Raw genomic sequence first — 22,629 nt, 5'->3', positions numbered from 1 at the left:
ATGACACAAACAGGAAAAAGTCTCTGAGAATTATGACCATTCTCTTTTCTTGATTAGCAGGCAGACAGATGTGCAAAAAGCCCAAGGAATAGATTCATAGCAGTCTAGAACTTTATTTAATTCTTAGAAATGTTTTATTTAAAAGTTTAGAGGAAGTTAACATATCAGAATTCTTCTCACCAGAAACTATGTTCACGTGCAAGCTCTTTTTTTAGAAATCTCTTCTTAATGTTCATGAGGAACACAGGACAGGAAAGACCAGAGGGAGGTACACTTGGCACTGCAAGCTGTAGGTGGTGACTGCCTGTCAGGGTCAAATATGAAAACCTTGCACGATTCCCTAGACCATTACTCAGAAAAGCCAAAGCCTTAAGCTTCTGGGCAATGGGGGAGAAAATGGTTCTGCATCTAGAACTGCAGGCAAAGCCCTTCACTTTTCAGGGACAGGTAGATGATCAAATCTTATTTCCTTAGAGGAGAGACAGGAAATTTTCTTGTGCCCAGCATCCTGCATTGCAACATAGCAGACATCTGCTACTCTTTCTCTCCAAACCTACCACAGGTTCAAGTTCCATCCGAATAAGGCACAAGAACCCTAAGAATGCATTCCCTTCAAAGCCTAGGTGTGCACAACTTGACTAAGACTGAAGTGGCTCCAGGAGAGATAGCATTTGTTTATTTCCACCAAAAATTGAGCACTCATTAACAAAAAACAGCGGTTTCAATGGGATTAGATTATGTGTACGAAGATATCCGATCTGTAGTGCAGGGATGCAGTGACTGCTAAAATCTAAGAATAGATAGGAACACTGAGAAAATTCTTCCACACCCCAGGCCCCATTCTAAGCAAAAGATAGCAGCAGCCCATCACTGGAGGAATTTAAACCTGTGGTGCATTTAAGATAAAAGCAACAAGCACAAATGCCAAATTCAGTTCAACTAGTGACTAGATTGACTCAATTGACCACAAAACATATTTTCAAGAGAAGATGGGTGCCCATTTCAAAGCATAAATAATATTTACTGCAATCTCTACTCTTCTTCTATTTATGATACCCAGTGGTTGATTAAATAATTACAAGATACACCAAAAACTCAAGAGGGAAGATAAGCCACTGTTAAATAATAAAGCAATCAAGACAGACAGAAAAGACACCATCTGGAAACTATCAGTTTGGGTTTGTCTGATACCTGTGTTAATATGTTAAAGAATATTGTGGTAAAGGTGGAAAATATCCATGGATAGGTGAAGAATTTCAGCAAATAGATGGAAACTATAGAAAAGACTAACATGAAAGTGCTAGGAAGAGATTTATAATATCAGAGATGAAGAATTCTCTGAATGCACTGAGGAGCCAACTAGACACAACTAACAAAATAATCCATAAATTTGAACATAGTTTACTAGAACTTATCCAAACCAGCACAGATACAAAAAAAGAGTTCCTGACAAAAAAAAAAAAAAAAGCAGAACAAGCATATAAGGTTTATGAAACAATACGAATGATCTAACATTTGAATCCTTACAGTCCCAAAAGAAGAATACAGAGAGAGAGAAGTGGAAAAAAAAAACCAGTAGAACAGATAATGGCTAAGAATTTTACAAAAACAATAAAAATCAACAATCTGCAAATCCAAGGAGCTCAGGAAACCTCAAGCAGAATAAATACAAAAAATTAATAATAAATAAATCATAGTCAAACTGTTGAAAAACAATGATGAGAGTATCTTAAAGTCAGTCAGAGAAAAAGGAACTATTGAATACAAAGAAACAAAGATCAGATTTCTAGTCAGAAACTATTCAAAACAGAATATAACAGAATATCGTTGTTAAACTGATACAAGGAATGAAACTCTCAACCCAGTATCTATACTCAGCAAAATCACTTTTAAAAACTGAAGGCAAAATTAAGACTTCTTCAGACAAAGAAAAGCTGAAAGACATCAGCAGCAACAGTCTTGTGCTATAAGAAATGCTAAAGGTTGTTTTTCACAGAATGTGACTCCAAATGGAAACTGGGATCTACAGTAAAAGATAAGGAGCACCAGAAATGGTAACATAAAGAAATTATTCAAAATATTTGTAGTCAGAATCACTTAAAAACAAAACGGATTATTCAGGATAAAAATAGTGTCAATCAATGTATTGCGAGAGCTATAACATAATAGAAGTAAGCCTCTATTACAAAGAGCAATAGCACAACATTTTGGGAGGGAGGAAGGAGAAGTGCAATGATGTAAGGTTTCTATATATTCAGTAGAATCCTTTCATTTGAAGGTGGAATGTGAAAAAATCAAAGGGTATATTATAAACACTGTGGAAAATAATAAAACCATTAAAAATTAATTTAATAATTAAGTATTGGACCAGGCGCGGTGGCTCAAGCCTGTAATCCCAGCACTTTGGGAGGCCGAGATGGGCGGATCACGAGGTCAGGAGATCGAGACCATCCTGGCTAACACGGTGAAACCCCGTCTCTACTAAAAAATACAAAAAACTAGCCGGGCGATGTGGCGGGCGCCTGTAGTCCCAGCTACTCGGGAGGCTGAGGCAAGAGAATGGCGTAAACCCGGGAGGCGGAGCTTGCAGTGAGCTGAGATCCGGCCACTGCACTCCAGCCTGGGCGGCAGAGCGAGACTCCGTCTCAAAAAAAAAAAAAAACAAAAAACAAAAAACAAAAAAAATTAAGTATTGGAGATATAAATCTAAATGAAGGCAGAAAAATATGAAAAAAGGAACAAAGTTTAAATGGGACAAAGATAAATAACCAACTTGATGGCAGATTTAAATTCAGCCCTATTAACAATTACGTTAATGCAAATAGTCTGAACATCTCAATTTAAAAGATGAGAAAAAGATATACAAATACTAGTGAAAATAGAGATGTGGAGGCTGTATTCATGTCAGTACAAATAGACTTCAGAACAAGGAATGCTTCCAGAGATAAAAAGAGACATTACATAATGATAAAGGGGTCATTTCATCAAGAAGACCTAACAATACAAAATACACATGTGCCTAACAACAGAGTTTCAAAATATATAAAACAGAGTTACAATCTAAAAGAGAAACAGACTAATCTAGAGTTAAAGTTGGACACATCACCATTAATCCTCAGTAGTCAATAAAAAAAAGAGAAAGACAAGGAGTAAGGATACAGAAGAACACCAGCAACCAACTTCACCTTATGACCTTGAGAGAACACCCCACCCAACAACAGAAGAAGACACAGTCTTTTGAAGAGTACATGAAAGTGAGTTTTAGAACTCAATAATGAGTTCTGAAGTTGAATCAGTACTAAAAAACCTACACCAGAAAAACCTCTGGACCGGAGAGATTCCTAGCCAAATTATACCAGTCATATAAAGAAGAGCTGATATCAAGGCTACTGAAACACTTCCAAAAGATCAAAGAGGAGAGACTAACTCACTCTATGAGGTCATCATCATTCTGATATGGAACAACAAAAAAAGAAAACTTCAAGCCTATATCCTTGATGAACACAGATGCAAAAATTCTCGATAGAATACTAGCAACTGAATCCAAGAGTACATCAAAAAGCTAATTCACCACAATCAAGTATGTTTTATTTTTGGGATGTCAGGTTGGTTCACTGTACACAAATCAATAAATGAGATTAATGACATAAGCTGTATTATTCAGGGTTCTCTAGAGGGACAGAACTAATAGGATATATATATATATACATAAAGGGGAGCTTATTAAGTAGTATTAACTCAGCGGATCACAAGGTTCCACAACAGGCCCTCTGCAAGCTGAGAAACAAGAAAGTCACTCCAGCTCCCAACGCTGAAGAACTTGAAGTCCGATGTTCAAGAGCAGGAAGCATTCAGCACAGGAGAAAGATGTAAGTTGGGAAGCTAATTCAGTCTAGCCTTTTCACATTTTTCTGCTTGCTTTACAATCTGGCCACACTGGCAGTTGATTAGATGGTTTGCACCCAGATTAAGGGTGGGTCTGCCTTCCCAGCCCACTGACTCAAATGTTAATCTCCTTTGGTCACACCCTCACAGACATACCCGAGATTAATACTTTGCATCCTTCAATCCAGTCAAGTTGACAGTATTAACCATCACAAGTCCACTCCTTGACAACTTGAACCCATACACACAACCTGAAATCATACATAATCTTCAAATAAAGATAATAATAAGGTCATAATTACACCTAACATAATACAACTATCCTCATACAACCAGAAACGCACCAATCCCCAAACCAAATGTTATTACATAAGGTTAACAATACTTAAATGCTGATATGAACAACACTTAAATGCTTTAATGCTGATGTGAAGTCCATAAATCTAAGGTCACATGATAAAGGAAAAACAAAAGAAATAAAATTAAGACATTTTCTTAGCACAAGTATACACATGCACTTAGAAAGGGGATGTAGTACTGCAGCTGTCCACTTTCGGGTGGTGCCTGCATATCGTGCAGAACCATCTGTGAACCAGTCCTTAGTCTTCCTTGCCTCTGTCAACTGATCATAGGGAACTCCCCATGAGGCCATTGGTGCAGGCTGGGTGGCGGGGGCGGGGAAGGCAGGGTGGCACGAGTGGAGAACATGGGCATTTGAGCCACTTCCTTATATAACGTACTTGTGCCTTCGGGACCTGTTCAAGCCCTGTCACATATATACCACTTCAATTTGATGATGAAATGCCACTGTGCCGACCCACCTTATGGCTAGATGGGTCAGAAAGCACCCAGTTCATGATAGGCAGTTCAGGTAGCATGGTGACTTTATGACCAATAGTCAAATTTCAGTTTCCACCAAAGCCGAATAACAGACCAAGAGCTGTCTCTCAAAAGGAGAGTAGTTATCTGCAGAAGTGGCAGGGCCTTGTTTCAAAATCTTAGAAGCCTCCACTGTGATTCACCTATGGGGGCCTGCCAAAGACTCCAAACAGCATCCCTATCTGCCACTGACAACTCAAGCACCAATGGATCTGAGGGGTCATGTGACCCAAGTGGCAGAGCAGCTTGCAAAGCAGCCTGAACCTGTTGCAGAGCCTTCTTTTGTTCTAGACTGCACTTAAATCTGGCAGCCTTTCAGGTCATTTGATAAACAGGACAGAGTAACACACCCAAATGAGGAATGTGTTGCCTCCAAAATCCAAATAGGCCCATTAGGCATTGTGCCTCTTTCTTGGTTGTAACAGGGGCCAAATGCAGCAACTTATGTTTCACCTTAGAAGGAATATCTCCATAAGTCTTATGCCACTGGAATCCTAGAAATTTTACTGAGGTAGAATGTCCCTAAATTTTAGTTGGATTTATTTCCCATCCTCTGGCATACAAATGTGTCACCAATAAGTCCACTGCATTTGCTACTTCTTGCTCACTCTATCCAATCATCATAATGTCATGAATGTAATGTACCAGTGTTATATCTTGTGGAAGTGAAAAGCCAGCAAGGTCTCTCCAAATAAGATTATGACACAGAGCGGGAGAGTTAATATACTCCTGAGGTAGGATGGTAAAGGTATATTGCTGGCCTTGTCAGCTGAAGGCAAATTGCTTCTGGTGGGTCTTATGGACAGGAATGGAGAAAAAGCCATTTGCCAAACCAATGGCTGCATACCAGGCACCAGGAGATGTGTTAATTTACTCAACCAATGAAACCACACCTGGTACAGCAGCTGCAACTGTAGTCGCCACTTGGTTAAGCTTAAAATAACCCACCATCATTTTCCAAGATTCATCTGTCCTCTGCACAGGTCAAACGGGAGAGTTGAACAGGGATGTGGTGGGAATCACCACCCCTGCGTCTTTCAAGTCCTTGATGGTGACACTAATCACTTCAGTCCCTCCAGGGATAGGATATTGTTTTAGATTTTTTATTTTTCTAGGTAGAGACAGCTCTAATGGCTTCCATTTGGCCTTTCCCACCATAACAGCCCTCACTCTACCAGTCAGGGAGCCAATGTGGCATTTCTGCCAGCTGATAAGTACGTCTATGCAAATTATGCATTTTGGCACTGGGAAAATGACCACAGGATAAGTACAGGGACCCACTGGAACCACTGTAAGTCAGACATGAGCTAAAACTCCATTAATTACCTGACCTTCATAAGCCCCTGCTTTAACTGGGGGACCACAATAACGTTTTGGATACCCTGGAATCAATGTCAGCAGAGCCAGTGTCCAGTACTTTCTGAAATGTCTCATCAGTTCCCTTTCCCCAGTGCACAGTTACCCTGGTAAAAGGCCAGAAGTCTCCTTGGGGAAGGATGGGAGAAAGATTAACAGCATAAATTGTCAGTAGCCTAGTGGGGTCCTTCCTCAAGGGGATCCAGCCCCACCTTCATTCAGTGGGTTCTGGACCAGTAACAGGTTCAAGTCTGGAAACTGATTCTCTGTTTTTATAATTCAGATTAGCCTTTTGTCCATTCTGCCTGGCAGTTTTCTGTTTATATAAATCAAGTAGGAATGCAGTAGGTTTCCTGTCAATTTCACTTCTAGGAACACTGTGATTAATTAGCCAATGCCAGAGCTCTATATGAGTCAGACTATTCTGATTGCCGCTTTGCCTCTGCTGTCCATTATGGTAGCTATGCCCACCTTGCCTTTGACGGTTCAGTGCCGACACTCGGCCCCTGCCACCTCAGGATCCAATTATTCCCATTGTATTTAAACTTTGTAGTTGAGTGACTGTGGTTCCTACTGTTAGATCTGACGTACAGAGAAGAGCAATTACCGGGCTCTTCAGAAACACAGGTGCTGCTCTCACAAATCTATTTCACAAAGCATTGGCCAAGGGTATATCTTCTGGACCCTCCCAGCTGGGATGTGTAGGTCTAAAGTAACTAATCCACTCCACCATCCTAATCTCCCTAAGCCTTTGGATCACTTCCTCTACATTAAACCAAGGGAGATCAGGCATTTCCAGCTCACTCACATTGGACCATCTTTTAATCCGTATAATCCGTATTTCAGCTAACTATTATAACCTATTTTTTTGGGGGGACAGATGGAGTCTTGCTCTGTTACCAGGCTGGAGTGCAGTGGGGCAAACTTGGCTCACTGCATCTCTGCCTCACAGGTTCAAGCAATTCCCCTGCCTCAGCCTCCCTCCCAAGTAGCTGAGATTATAGTTACACATCACCACACCCAGCTAATTTTTGTATTTTTAGCAGAGGCACGGTTTCACCATTTTAGCCAGGATCGTCTCAATCTCCTGACCCTGTAATCTGCCCTCCCCCACCTCCCAAAGTGCTGGGATTACAGGCATGAGCCACTGCTTCCAGCCCTATCAGAACTTTTTCTAAGTCCCTGAGCTGCAACATTAAATGCAGAATCCCTACTTAGTAGGGCCAAATCAATAAATTCAGCTTGATCCAACTCTATGTCCCTTCCACCATGATCCCATACCCTTAATATCCATTCCCATGCCTAGTCTCCAGATTTCTGCTAATATAAATTAGAAAACTTAAGCAGTTATTTTAGAGTGTAATGCACCTCTTCATGGATCACACTCTGAACCTCACCTCTGGGGCCCACAAGGACTTTAGTCTAGTTATAGGTCTAGAAGCATTCAGGGGCATTAGGGGTGCCTCCTGAGGAGAATCAACATGATCTTGCCTGGCAACTGCCTCAGGGGAGGCCATCACTGTTGCCTCAGGCAGTGCAGGGTTTATATCCTCAGACAAAGGTGGAAAGGCTAATGGCAGCACAGGTCAGGGAGAGGATGTTACCACTACTGGGAATGGGGAAACTCTTTCTTCTGGCAAAAAAGTTTCATCAGAATTCACAAACTCTGTGTCCTCAGCTTCATTAGGGTCCTGCCACACAACCCCGCTTCAAGTTCCAGGGTCCCATTTTGTTCCAGTCAATGCCCTCACTTTAATAGTAAACACCTGGCAAGGCTGTGCATGCACCTCTTGTTGCAGGTCAGCTACTCGCATGATAACAGCTTGTCTCTGTTTCTCCACAATTTCAACTCTTTCTCTACAGAAGTTAAGACTCTCATTCAGGGCAATCTTAGCAGATTTGTGGCTCAGTGTCTGCTTCTGAAGTCGGGAGACAAGATTCCGTGAGATCATGATTTTCTTTCATCACTTTCTCCAGTGAACTTAGGAGCAACCAACCAACTTCATTATGTTCCTTGGTTCTCCACATATAGTCAAAGGTATTATGTATAGAGTAACTAAACTCCTTGCCTCTCATAAGAGATGAATCAGTAGTGTCATATGCATTTATTTTGCATAACTCTCTAAACAGTTCAGGCCAAGTACTATCAGTGTTCTCCATACTATTAGAAGTAGAGTCCTTAGCATTTTTTGGTCTAATCATATTAATCAGCCAACACCAGAAGTCCCGAAACCAATGAAAGAACTCCATCCTTAATATTCTGTTCCTCTAGAACCACTCCTGGTATGAAAATCTGTATTAGTCGGGGTTCTCTAGAGGGACAGAACTAATAGGAGATATATCTATATCTATATTAGATATAGATACATTATATCTATGTCTATATCTATGCTTCAAGGGCAGGAAGCATCCAGCACAGGAGGATATAGGCTGGGAGGCTAAGCCAGTCTAGCCCTCTTTTACATTTTTCTACCAGCTCTATATTCTGGCTGCACTAGCAGCTGATTAGATGATGCCCAGCCAGATTAAGGGTGGGTCTGCCTTCCCAGCCCACTGACTCAGATGTTAATCTCCTTTGGCAACACCCTCACAGCCACACAAAGGATCAATACTTTGTATCCTTCAATCCAATCAAGTTGATGTTATTAACGATCACATAAACAAAACTAATATCCTCAAATATGTATCTTGAGGATGGTTGTCCTTTATACCACATCATTGAGGTTCTTTGAATTTCCTGAGTTTGTTATGTCAAACTCTCTAGTGAGACTGGAGAAATTTTCATGGATAAGATCCTCAAATATATTTCCCAAGTTGCTTACTCTCTCTCCCTTTCAGGGGTACCCAATGAGTCACAGATTTGGTCTCTTTACATAACCCCATATTTCTCAGAGGCTTTATTCATTTTTTAAAATCCTTTTTTTCTTTATTTTTGTCTGATTAGGTAAATTTGAAGAAATGGTATTCAAGCTCTGATATTCTTTCCTCAGCTACTTCTGTTTTGCTGTTAATACTTCTGATCCTGATGACATTCAATAGTGAATTTTGTAGCTCTACCAGAGAGGCTTGGTTCTTTTTTCAAATGGGTTGTCTTTCATCTCTTCAATCCGTTTTACTGCATTCCTTAGATTCCTTGAAAGAGGTTTCGATTCTCTCCTGAATCTCAATGCTCTTTATTGCCATCCAGATTCTGAATTCCATGTCTGTGATTTCAGTCATTTCCTTCTGGTTAGGAACCATTGCTGGAGAACTAGTGTGATCATTTGGAGATAAGGAAACAGTTTGACTTTTACAGTTGCTAGAATTCTTGTGCTGGTTCTTTCTGTACTGATGCTCCTTTAACTGTGATATAATTTGAGTATTGTCAGTTGACTTCACTTCTCAATATTTTCAGAGGGCCAAGGTGGTGTACAAGATCTTTATTTGTGACTGAATTCTTGTTCATGATTTTACAGGGGCATATATTAGCAAAGTATTTTTGATATTTAAGTTTGGGCTGCAAACTAACAGATGGGTCTTACATGTAATAACCAATAAGTAGGGTCTTGCTCAGCCATATGGCTCCTCTGTATTTCTTCATAATTGCTTCTCTCCCACTTGAGTGCTGGCTGCAGATCTCAGCTTAGCACTCTTCCCTTGTGTACCACAGACCTGGGGCAAGCTCAGGCTTCCTGTTCACTCCATAGCTTGGGGGCAGCAGGGTCAGGGGCCTCAGGGTGCTTGCAGGGATGACACACTGGCCTCTTTTCCATAGGGTGACTGGGGCACACTGGGGTGTGAGTAAAGCACTCAGGATCGTTTTTCCTTCCCTAGTCCAAGTACAGCAAAGGGCACGACAACTGCAGTGGCAGTGGCAGAAGGACTTTCGGTCACCTCTGGGAGCTCCACCCCACAAAAACACAGAGTGCAGCCAGTGGAAATGTTCAGCTGAGTGTGAGGTATCTGCACTGTGGGCCCAAGCCAGGAGCCCTGCCTGATGAAGAGTAGCAGGTGAAAGCTCACAAGAAAAAGAAACTGGAATTAACCCCTGCTGTGTGCTGGAGGTGTCAGGGAAGTGGCCAGGTCCCCTTTTTCTTTCTCAAGCCCAAGGGCATTAAGGGCAGTACTGCTGCAGCTGCAATGGCAGAGGGGCTGCAGGTTGTCTCTGGGATTTCCTCCCAGAGAAGCACAGAGCCAACACTGACTAAAATGTTCAGGCAGGGCCAGGGGGGCTGTGCTCTGCCCAGTGAGGAGTAGCAGGGGCAGGGACCAGAGCAGAAAACAGTGTGGCCACTTTTCCATAAGGCAGGTACACTGTGCTGGAGGTCCGTGAGAGTCCTGAAGCTCTTCGCTCCCTCCTGAGCCTGCACTTTAATCTCAAGAGTTTGAGATGAACAGTGGTAAGGAAAAAAGCACAACAGATAATGGCTAATGAAACCCAGGAAGACAAGTCAATGCATAGAAGTAATTCCAACTTAAAGAAATACTTTTTAAAATCATATTTATAGAGGTTTGCAGTGATACTAAAAACAATATTGCAAGTCATTATTAAGAATACAAGAAGTACAATGTTTCTTGTCTTCTTTAACACCTGTGATGCAGGTGTTTGATATGAATTCTACCTAATGGCTGCATTGCTCCTTGCCATCACCCAAAGAAGGTTGTATAGCACTCAGATCTATATTAACTGCAACTGTGTATCCCTTAGGAATTTTTCCTTTGCCCTCTTCCTTCCCTATCAGTATGTATCTAGCAGCATTCTGAAAAGTTAACTGCACAATGAGGGACTGCTGGGCGTCTTAAGGGGCATTCCTTTCTGCCTACATATTCCCCCTCCTCCGCTCATATCTAGCATGCAGGACTTGGGTAATCTCTGGGGTTTCAGATTTTCCAGACCTCCACTTTCTCAGGGGCTTCCACCTCCTGCTCATATCTAGTTATCTGCCTACTCTAACCATAAAACCTTAAATAAGAATAAATCGTATGTTTGCTCTTGATTGCCATGTCATGATAAAAAAGTAAGACACCATCAGTGGCACCAAGATTGATGTTGATCTGTTAATCCCTGTGTAGAAATGAACCTTGGAGGCCATTGTTTGATTTCTTACAATATATGCTTTGGTTGTAACACTGTCACTTTGACAGTTGATAAGCATCCTCTGAATGGTCCCTCCTTTAGTTACAAAAATGTTGGTGCATGGATGATGTTGGGAATAAATAAAAAGTGAACTAAATTATGTTCTCATCTTGGGCAAAAATTAAGCAAAAAAAAAAAAAAAAAAAAGGAGGGTATGAAGCTCCTCCATAAAGGCGGCCATTTTTGTACTAGGCTTACTACAGTGACACACCACTATTAGTTGGGGAGAATTCAGTTTTTCCAGGGTGTTGACAGGCATCCGGATTTCAGAGGAAACTGTAAAGAAGCAGAACCTGGGACCAATACTGCGCATGATTTTTCTTTGAGATCAAATCTAAGGCAATAAATCCGTTCAAAAGCTGCTTTCTGCCTGATCATGGCAGAGGGTGGCCAAGGAGGGCTCAGCTGTGCTCCCATTGCAAGGCTACAGAATGTCCCCTGTCCTGAGGCTCCTCAGGACACCTGGCCGAGTTTCAGTGGCCCTCTTCCAAGCCTGGAGATGCCAGCTCCATCTCTGGTATAGAATGCTAGTGATTTCCACAGGGTGAGAGGCCAAAAGAGGCTAATAAAATGAAGATAGCCAAGCTTCCATGGAATTAGGCAACAGGACAACCTTGACCACTTTGAGGTGTCTGGTGGGGGCCACATGCAGAGGGAGTGGGTTAAAGAGTAACTAGGAGAGCAGTGGGGGTGGCAGCAGGAGACAAGCCTGGCTCTGAAGGCAGCGAGACTTCTAGGGAATACGGGGTCAGGGGGAAGTTCTGAAAGATGACACACTGCAGAGAGCGTGTGTTTGTATGCCAATGACAAGTATCCAGTAGGAAGGCAGATGAACAGATTCTCATTCTCAAAAAGGCCCATCCTGACCTCCTGAGGGTACACAGAGCACAAGGGGAAGGACAGGGAGGGGGATGTACCCTCATTGATTCATGCAAAGTCCTCAGCCAAAGTCCACCTGCTCCCCACGTCTGCGCCTCTGTCCTTCCTCAATTTAAGATGCTCTAGGCTGGAAAACTGGATTACTGACCAGGCATTGGCTGATGCATTCTAAACCTAATCCACTAAAAAGCACTTGAGAGATATATCAAAAGATCATCAAGAAATAGGTATTTTGGGCCCATATCCATGTCTTCACCCTGCACTGTATTCTTATTTGAACTCTCTTTTCCAGGAAGAGTTGTGCTTTGGTAAATTCTATAGCTCACAGTGTGACTTCAAAACTCACAACAAATTCAAAACATGTTTCCTACAGAGTGTTAAGTTAAACATTCTGAAGAGTGTTTTTGAAATGTAGCACAGCAGGCTACAAATGATATTCCAAAACAGGAAACTTCCATTTATTTCCCCCTTTAACCAAGTTACCCGTAACTGTGTCGTGTTATTATGCTTCATAGCACATCACAGCATAGCACATCCCTCCCCAGCTCATGTCACTAGGAAATATCCAAAAACAGAATCAATTTTTTCTTTTTTTAATCTGATAATTTTTCCACAACACTTTCGTTTCTCTGATTCACCTCCAGGGCTGATATGGCAACAGAGGTTTTAATAGGGTTTGTTGGTGAAGAAATAGTAAACAAATCTTGTAATAGGAAAAGAGGAAAAAAATACTTTTATATTATAGGCAAAATGTAGATGCATGTTGCTACTGAAGTAAATGTATTTTATTAATGCTGTGAGAATTTCTTCCTCACTGTGGTGTATGAATGAGTGTGTGCATATTTGCATGTGTAAAACACTTAGCAATTTGTGAATAGAAGATGTTTCTCCACTTCTCACTAAGCATGGCTGTAAAAGAAACTTTTTCGGCCGGGCGCGGTGGCTCAAGCCTGTAATCCCAGCACTTTGGGAGGCCGAGACGGGCGGATCACGAGGTCAGGAGATCGAGACCATCCTGGCTAACACGGTGAAACCCCGTCTCTACTAAAAAAATACAAAAAATTAGCCGGGCGAGATGGCGGGCGCCTGTAGTCCCAGCTACTCAGGAGGCTGAGGCAGGAGAATGGCGTAAACCCAGGAGGCGGAGCTTGCAGTGAGCTGAGATCCGGCCACTGCACTCCAGCCTGGGCGACAGAGCAAGACTCCGTCTCAAAAAAAAAAAAAAAAAAGAAACTTTTTCCTCTCCCTGGGCATTCCAGCACACTGGGAAGATAGCACGTCCAGAGAAAGTCTTGCTTTCCAAAAGAGCTTATGAGAGAATGTGCCCCTCAGATTGGTTAAAACATACGTTAATCCTGTGGCAGGGAAATTTGTTCTAGCCTTTGGGGTGTAGCCTGCTGAATAAGTTCACAGTGATCTACATCCCAGTTTCCTGGTGCTGAAATAGAATATTCATATCCCTGTACTCCCTACACACACAGACATAGACACCAATTTCCCCCCCAAAAATCTCTTTGCTTAATCTTCTCCTGCTCTGTATTTTCTTTGATATTTTTCTTGAATGGCTTCCACTAAATTCAAATGCATTGACTCTAAAGTCAACCTGCAAAATTTTATCTGGTAATTTATAGACTACATTGCAAGCATCTACCTCCCCTTCATCAGACTCTCTGTACAGGGCAAGTTCATCTAACTATGTGCTTCAAGATAGAACTCCTGAGTTCACAGTTGACTTATAAACCGAAGCATGCCCACTACAAAACTCTCACCCTCCAGAGACTTGCCTCAAGGGACAACACCCTGCTCACAAAGGCACCTGCAGTCACCAGCTCAACAACCTGGCAGATAAGGTGCCCAAGCTAGCATGGACCCAGGCACCTTTGCTTCCTCCCCTGCCTTATGAATGTGCCACTGATGGCTCCAAAAGTGAAGTGGTACACTAGGACTCCTGCATTTCTTCCCCTGAGCTAGCTCTGGAAGTAAATCACTCTCTTTATAGCAGAATTCTGTCTTCTTAATTGGATTCTGCAAGTGGCAAACAACTGACCTGCTCTTCAGTTACACTGGGATGTGTTTAGATTTATTTTTTCAAATGTTGGAACAAAGTTTAAAAGTGAGAAGAGCCCTAGGTTTTTTCTTGGAAATCTGGCTTAAATCCAGGTTTCTTTATTTCCTTGATTTGGGAATTTGGTCACTGGGCAAATAACATGATTTTCCTAAGTCTAGATTTCTTTGTTTATAAAATGGGGATGAATATGCTACCCTACCTATACCATGAGCTAAATAAGCTAGTATTTATAAAGAACACATACTCACACTGATATCCACACACAGATATGTATGTACATATACAAATGTGGGGACCTAATCCAAGCACTAAGTATTTGTTGAATCATTATCTGAATACAGCATCTGGCAAATGGATGCGTGTGATTTCTCCAGGGATACTGAGGAAAGAGAGAGACCTTCTCATATTGTTTTATACTCAGTACCTGTTTTAAGAAAAAACAAGGAAGGCCGGGCGCGGTGGCTCAAGCCTGTAATCCCAGCACTTTGGGAGGCCGAGACGGGCGGATCACGAGGTCAGGAGATCGAGACCATCCTGGCTAACCCGGTGAAACCCCGTCTCTACTAAAAAATACAAAAAAATTAGCCGGGCGAGGTGGCGGACGCCTGTAGTCCCAGCTACTCGGGAGGCTGAGGCAGGAGAATGGCGTGAACCCGGGAGGTGGAGCTTGCAGTGAGCTGAGATCCGGCCACTGCACTCCAGCCTGGGCAACAGAGCGAGACTCCGTCTCAAAAAAAAAAAAAAAAGAAAAAACAAGGAAGTAAAACCAAAGACAGGCAGCCCAGCGCCAGGCCCAAAACCAGGCCTGGGCCTGCCCAAACCAGTTAAAAATCAACTCATAACTTAGAAACCGATGTTATTCATAGATTCCAGACATTGTATAGAAGAACATTGTGAAATTCCCTGCCCTGTTCTGTTTCACTCTGACCACCGGTGCATGCAGCCCGTCACGTACCCCCTGCTTGCTCAAATCAATCACGACCCTTTCATGTAAAATCTTTAGTGTTATGAGCCCTTAAAAGGGACAGAAATTGTGCACTCGGAGAGTTTGGATTTTAAGGCAGTAGCTTGCTGATGCTCCCAGCTGAATAAAGCCCTTCCTTCTACAACTCGGTGTCTGAGAGGTTTTGTCTCCAGCTCGTCCTGCTACATTTCTTATTTCCCTGACCAGAAAGAGAGGTAAGTGATGGAGGGACGCTGAGGCAGCCCCTTAGGTGGCTTAGGCCTGCCCTGCAGAGCATCCCTGCGGGGAACTCCAGCCAGTCTGAGTGACACGATCCAAAGAGCGCTCCCCGGTAGGCAATTGTCCTGGTGGAACTCCTGGCCAGAGCAGCGCCTAGCAGGCCCCCGCAGAGTATTAACACAGTGGCTGAACACGGGGAAGGAACTGGCACTTGGTGTCCGGACAGCTGAAACTTGGTGAGACTAGTCTTTGGCACTGGCCCACTCCATCTGAGTGGAAGCATGGCCTCATCACCCACAGCGTGCCTTTATTGGCACTTTGGTGGACTGGTCTTGGGAACTTGCCTACTCCATTTGAGTAGAAGCGTGGCCTGATCACCCATGGCGTGTCTGTACCGGCACTTTGGTTTTTTTTTTTTTTTTTTTTTTTTTGAGACGGAGTCTCGCTCTGTTGCCCGGGCTGGAGTGCAGTGGCCGGATCTCAGCTCACTGCAAGCTCCGCTTCCCGGGTTTACGCCATTCTCCTGCCTCAGCCTCCTGAGTAGCTGGGACTACAGGCGCCTGCCACCTCGCCCGGCTAGTTTTTTGTATTTTTTTTTTTTTTTTTTAGTAGAGACGGGGTTTCACCGTGTTAGCCAGGATGGTCTCGATCTCCTGACCTCATGATCCACCCGTCTCGGCCTCCCAAAGTGCTGGGATTACAGGCTTGAGCCACCACGCCCGGCCGGTTTTTGTTTTTGACTTAGATTGCTTGATACTTTGGTTTTGGTTTTGACCTGGCTTGGATTTCTGGATACTCTGATTTTGGTTTTGATTTTGGTTTGGTGTAAACTGCAAAAGTGTGTGTGTGCCCTTTTAACCTGTTTTTTGTTTTGTGGTGTGCGTGTGGTGTGAGCGTGGTGTTTTGTATTGAAGAAGCATGGGTCAGGCACAAATAAGCCCACCCTACTAGGAACTATGTTGAAAAATTTCCAGAAAGGAAAAAAAAGAGGGGAGACAGAATTTATATAAAAAGAATGTTATATGGTAAATTCTTGTCCTGAAATAAATTAACTGGTTATTTAAAAAAAAAAAAAAAGTTTGTGATAAGTCAGAAAGTTGAGACCTGTCAAAAAATTGTCTGAGAAAGTTGTGAAAAAAAAGTTATAAAAAAAAAATTTTATGCAAAAAAATTATATAATTTAAAAGTAATAAGGCCTCCTGAGTACTATTAAAAAACATTTTATGTACAAAGTATACAAAAAAAGTAAAATATATACCTTTAGTAAAAATATTATAAGGAAGCATAAGAATGTGGATTTTTACCAACATTAAAAGGTTAAAAAAATTATTGTTTCAAAAGTTTAAGCAAGTTTTAAAACGTTAATTGTAAAGAAAATTCTGTGTATACACATATTAGCTAAAGTTAAAAAGGTATCCAGTTTTTCTGTGAATTGGACATTAAAGTAAAAATGCAACAGGTTTTTCTTAAAGCATCAACCTGCTCTTTAACAAAAATTATAAAAGGTTAAAAAGAGTCTATAAAATCTTACCTTATGGTCAAACATAAAAATTTGGATAAATATGTCTACAAGGTTTCATTAAAATTAAGTTTAACATTAATAACACACTAATATAAAGGTAAAATTTGGCTTATCTGGTATAAAAATCATACAAAAAGCATTATTAAATATAAAATGATGTTTAGCTTTTTTTGGTCTACAAACTAACAAAAATAGGTGCTAAAGGAAGCATACATTTTACTAGAGGATTATAGAAGTTAAAGACTTAAAACAAACTTTGGCAATTAAGACAGCATACCAGGATGCAAATGCCTGGTTAAAATGCATCAAATATTCCATCTGCAAGTTAAACAAAAGCAATTGTTATGCTTGTGCACATGGCAGGCCAGAGGCCCTGATTGTCCCCCTTCCACTAAGGTGGTCCTCCAGTCGACCAGGTTGGGCTGCATGGTAACTCTTTTCCAGGACTCTACAGCCTGGAGTAATAAGTCATGCCAAGCTCTCTCTGCTATACCCGAAAGTCCCTCTGGGTCAGCCCCTGAGGGCCATCCAGCTTCCATCTCCCAACACTAAGTTCACTTTGTGTCTCTCACGGCAGGGTGGAAACTTAGCATTCCTTGGAGACCTGAAGGGATGCAGTGAGCTTAAGAATTTTCAAGAGCTTATCAATCAGTCAGCCCCTGTTCATCCCCGAGCAGATGTGTGGTGGTATTATGGTGGACCTTTACTGGGCACTCTGCCAAATAACTAGAGTGGCACTTGTGCTTTAATCCTTTTGGCTATCCCTTTCACCCTGGCATTTCATCAACCAGAGGAAGAAAATAAGAAGAAGAAGAAGAAGAAGAAGAAGAAGAAGAAGAAGAAGAAGACGACGACGACGACGACGATGACATCGTAAAGCGAGAGAAGTCCCTTATAGGTCTTTCAACTCTCACATCTATTTAAATGCAATTGGAGCCCTGCAAGGAATATCAGATCAATTTAAAGCTTGAAATCAAATAGTTACAGTATTTAAGTCAATATTTTGGTAGATGACAGTCAATAAAAATGTAGATTAAATAAACTACATCTATTACAACCAACAGCAATGAGCTTTTCATGAGTTAAAAAGAAAAACTCATGTAGGCCCCAGCCCTGAGGCTATCTGACCTGACAAAACTCTTTACACTCTGTGTGTCAAAAAAAAAAAATGGCAGTTGGAGTTTTAACTCAGACTGTAGGGCCCTGGCCAAGGCCAGTGGCCTATCTCTCAAAACAATTAGATGGGGTTTCCAAAGGCTGGCCCCCATGTCCAAGGGCCCTGGCAGCAATGGCCCCATTAGCACAAGAAGCAGATAAGCTAACTCTTAGGCAAAACCTAAACATAAAGTCCCCCCATGCTGTGGTGACTTTAATAAATACCAAAAGACACCGGTCGCTAATACATGCTAGACTAACTAGATACCAAAGCTTGCTCTGTGAAAATCCCCTCATAACCATTGAAGTTGGCAACACTCTAAATCCTGCCACCTTGCTCCTGGTATCAGAGAGCCCAGTTAAAACACAACTGTGTAAAAGTATTGGATTCAGTTTATTCTAGTGGGCACAACCTCTGAGACCATCCTTAAACATCAGTAGACTGGGAGCTGTACGTGGATGGGAGCAGCTTCGCTAACCCCTGCAAAGTGACTCTGAAAAAGACGACAAGCCCTGCTCCAGTCACACCCAGAAGCTGACTGGTCCACGCACAGCCGAAGCAAGAGGAAACTCATTGCGGGACTCATTTTCCTTAAAATTTGGACTTGTATGGTAAGGACTTCAACTGACCTTCCTCAGACTGAGGGCTGTTCCCAGTATATACATCAAGTCACTGAGGTAGGACAAAAGATTGCTACAGTCCTATTACGTTATGGTTATTATAAGTGTACCAGGACTCTAAAAGAAACTTGTTTGTATAATGACACCCAGTACAAAGTATGTAATGCAGGAAGTGACCAGCCCGATGTGTGCTATGACCCCTCTGAACCTCCCATGATCACAGTTTTTAAAATAAAATTAAGGACTGGTCCTTTTCTAAGTGACACAAGTAATAGCTAGAACAAAAAAAGAGGGGTCCCCAAAAATGTAACCTTAAAATTTGATGCCTGTGCTGCTATTAATAGTAAACAGCATGGGATGGGATGCGGTTCTCTAAATCGGGAAAAAAGTTACACGGCAGAAATAAGTATATCTGTCAAGAATCATATTTATGTGAGATGTGTCAATACTGGTCTTGTGTCATTTGGGCTACTTGAAAAAATAAAAATAAAAAAGATCCTGTTTGGTTCCAAAAAGGAACAGTCAGCCCCTCCTGCACGAGTGGGAGCTGCAACCCTTTAGAATTGGTCATCACAAACCCCTCAGACCCAAAATGAAATAAAAAAAAAAATACATAACATTAGACATTGGTGAAAAAGGACTAGATCCTAGCATAAGCATCCTAATAAAAGGAGAGGTTCAAAGAGTATTTCAGACTTTCTATGATGAACTAAATGTGCCAGTACCTGAGATTCCAGGAAAAACTAAAAATTTGCTTTTGCAATTAGCCAAACATGTAGCCCAGTCTCTAAAAGTCACTTCAAGTTATGTTTGCGGAGGAACCATAACAGATCAATGGCCATGGGAAGCCTGAGAATTAGTTCCTACACACCCAGTTCCTGAGTAATTCCCGGCCCAAAAGAACCACCCTGACAATTTTTGGGTTCTAAAAGTCTGAATTATTAGACAGTATTGCCTAGCTAGAGAAGGAAAAGGATTCACTCATCCTGTAGGGCGGCTTAGTTGTCTTGGGCAAAAGCTGTATAATAGTACCGCAAGAACAGTTACATGGTAGAGTTCCAATTATACAGAAAGAAATCCATTCAGTAAATTTCCAAGGTTGCAGACTGTCTGGGCCCACCCAGAATTCCAACAGGACTCGACGGCCCCCACCGGGTCATACTGGACATGTAGACACAGAGCCTACGCTAAGCTGCCTGACCAGTGGACAGGTGGTTGTGTTATTGGCACTATTAAACCATCTTTCTTCTTACTGCCCATAAAAACAGGGGAACTTCTGGACTTCCCAGTCTATGCCTACCGCCAAAAACGAAGCGTAGCCATAGATAATTAGAAAGATGATGAATGGCCCCCTGAAAGAATCATACAATACTACGGACCCACCACTTGGGCACAAGATGGCTCATGGGGATGTCGGACCCCCATCTACATGTGCAACCGAATCATACAGTTATAAGCTGTTTTAGAAATTATTACTAATAATATTATAATAATAATTAGAATATTAGAGATAATAACTAGCAATTATTACTAATAATTTCTAATAATAAAACTGGTCAAGCCTTGACTATTCTGGCCCAGCAAGAAACTCAGATAAGATATGCTATCTATCAAAATAGATTGGCTCTCGACTACTTACTAGCAGCTGAAAGAGAAGTCTATAAGAACTTTAACCTTACTAATTACTGTCTACACATAGATAATCAAAGGCAAGTAGCTAAAGACATAGTTAAAAATATAACAAAACTGGCACATGTACCTGTGCAACTGTGGCTCGGACTTAATCCAGGAACCATATTTGAAAATTAGTTCCTAGCACTAAGAGGATTTAAAACTCTTATAATAAAAGTTATAATAGTAATAAGAACCTGCTTACTTCCCTCTTGCTTGCTACCTATACTTCTTCAAATGATAAAAAGCTTCATTGCTACCTTAGTTCACCAAAATGCTTCAGCACAAGTGTACTATATAAATCACTATCAATCTATTGCACAAAAAGACATAAGTAGCAAAAATAAGAGTGAGAACTCCCACTAACAAAAATGAGAGTCTCAAAGGGGGGAAACGAGGAAAGAGAGAGACTCTCTCATATTGTTTCATATTGTTTTATACTCAGTACCTGTTTTAAGAAAAAACAAGGAAGTAAAACCAAAGACAGGCAGCCCAGCGCCAGGCCCAAAACCAGGCCTGGGCCTGCCTGGCCTAAACTCACTAGTTAAAAATCAACTCATAATTAGAAACCAACGTTATTCATAGATTGCAGACACTGTATAGAAGAACATTGTGAAACTCCCTGCCCTGTTCTGTTTCACTCTGACCACCAGTGCATGCAGCCCCTGTCACCTACCCCCTGCTTGCTCAAATCAATCACGACCCTTTCATGTAAAATCTTTAGTGTTGTGAGTCCTTAAAAGGGACAGAATTGTGCACTCGGAGAGCTCAGATTTTAAGGCAGTAGCTTGCTGATGCTCCCAGCTGAATAAAGCCCTTCCTTCTACAACTCGGTGTCTGAGAGGTTTTGTCTGCATCTTGTCCTGCTACAATATGAAGCAAATGTACACCAATGGAAAGCCTTCCTCAGGCCATAACAAAGAGAGAAATGCTGGGTCCCACTCCATGAACAGGTCAAAGAACCAAATATATTCAAAGAGCTATTTCACTGTTTCAACTTGCAAGTGAGGGGAGCATGGCACCTGAACAGAGATGATATAAATTAATAAAACTGAGAACCAGGTGAAGTGCTTGGCCATCCTTTGCATAGTGAGCTACAATGGCTTTTTTTTTTTTCCAACTAGACTGTCCATCACATAGGTACACTCTTTTAGATTAGAAAAATCACCCATTATTTTCTCTGCCCATTCATTCCAGCATCCTGACAGTCTTCACGGGGAAATTAAACTTATTTTTTTAAGAATTTTTCAATCTTACACAAGATTTTGAACTGGGAGTTTCATGAATCAAAAATTAAATAAAACAAACTGCACATAAAGCCATGGCATATGTATTTTTACTACATTGTGGGAGAAAAAATAATTATTATACAAAAAAAAAAACTATGTCTTACCTGATTTCAGAAATAAAAGAAGTAGAAGAACCACTTCCTTATGTTCCATTTTGGGACTGGCCGGCAGTGTCCAGAAAGTGTGTCCCAATCCCAGAATGTTGTTGACTTACATGAGAGTAAATGCATCCACAAACCAGATAGTCAAATTAAGTTAATTATTCTCCCAGAGACCCACGCCACTGGCTCAGCAGGGTTCAAACATTACCTTGAATAAAGAGTCTTACAAAATATTTGAGAGTGGAATGTCAATAGATGCTGGGAACTGGTGAAAGCCTCTCCCCCCTCAGCTGCTCCACGCTGCCTTCATTTCTGCTTACTCCTTCCCTCACCCCCAGATCTTCATCACTCCTGATTAGTCTTGTTCCCTCCTCTCTTATTTTATTCCCTTTTGGATAAAATAAAATCATAAAAGTAGCTCACATTTGCTGGTACCTTCCATGACCAGACCCTCTGCCAAGTGCTGGCATCCATAGCCTCCCTCAAGCTTCCCAGCAGGCAGTGCTGTTCTCATTCCTGCTGTACAAAGAGGGTGCTGAGGCCTTCCCAAGGTTGTGTGGCTACTCAGGGGTGCAGCTAATAGACACAACCCATTCATGTCTTAGTTTATGAACAAGCTAGGTATAAATGTTAAAATCTCCACATCCTATACCAAACTATGTCGAAATTACAACATAAGTGAAAATCTTTTATTGTCTTCAAAATATTTTTATTCCTAGTGAACTCACATGTTTTCTGTAATTATAAATTATAAAATATCACTCCTTCCAGGAGGGGGTGGTGGCTCATGCCTAAAATCCCAGCATTTGGGGAGGCCAAGGCAGATGGATCACCTGAGGCCGGGAGTTTGAGACAAGCCTGGGCAACACGGCAAAACCCTGTCTCTACAAAAAATACAAAAATT

The 22,629-nt window shown here is 41.7% G+C and overlaps 1 protein-coding gene across 1 annotated transcript in view; it reads right to left on the bottom strand.

Moving 5' to 3' along the window:
- Positions 1–21,856, bottom strand: part of LPA (lipoprotein(a)) — a 107,016-nt gene extending 85,160 nt beyond the window's left edge. The window contains 1 exon segment of the mRNA XM_033234283.1: positions 21,729–21,856. Coding sequence (XP_033090174.1) covers positions 21,729–21,777 — 49 coding nt within the window. The 5' untranslated portion in view covers positions 21,778–21,856.
- Positions 21,857–22,629: the final 773 nt, after the last annotated feature.

The sequence above is a fragment of the Trachypithecus francoisi genome, unplaced genomic scaffold (genome assembly GCF_009764315.1).
Source record: "Trachypithecus francoisi isolate TF-2019V2 unplaced genomic scaffold, Tfra_2.0 Lachesis_group15, whole genome shotgun sequence".
NCBI classification, from domain to species: Eukaryota; Metazoa; Chordata; class Mammalia; order Primates; family Cercopithecidae; genus Trachypithecus; species Trachypithecus francoisi.
Note: the sequence above shows the minus strand (reverse complement) of the source record. Positions and strands in the feature narration are given on the sequence as shown.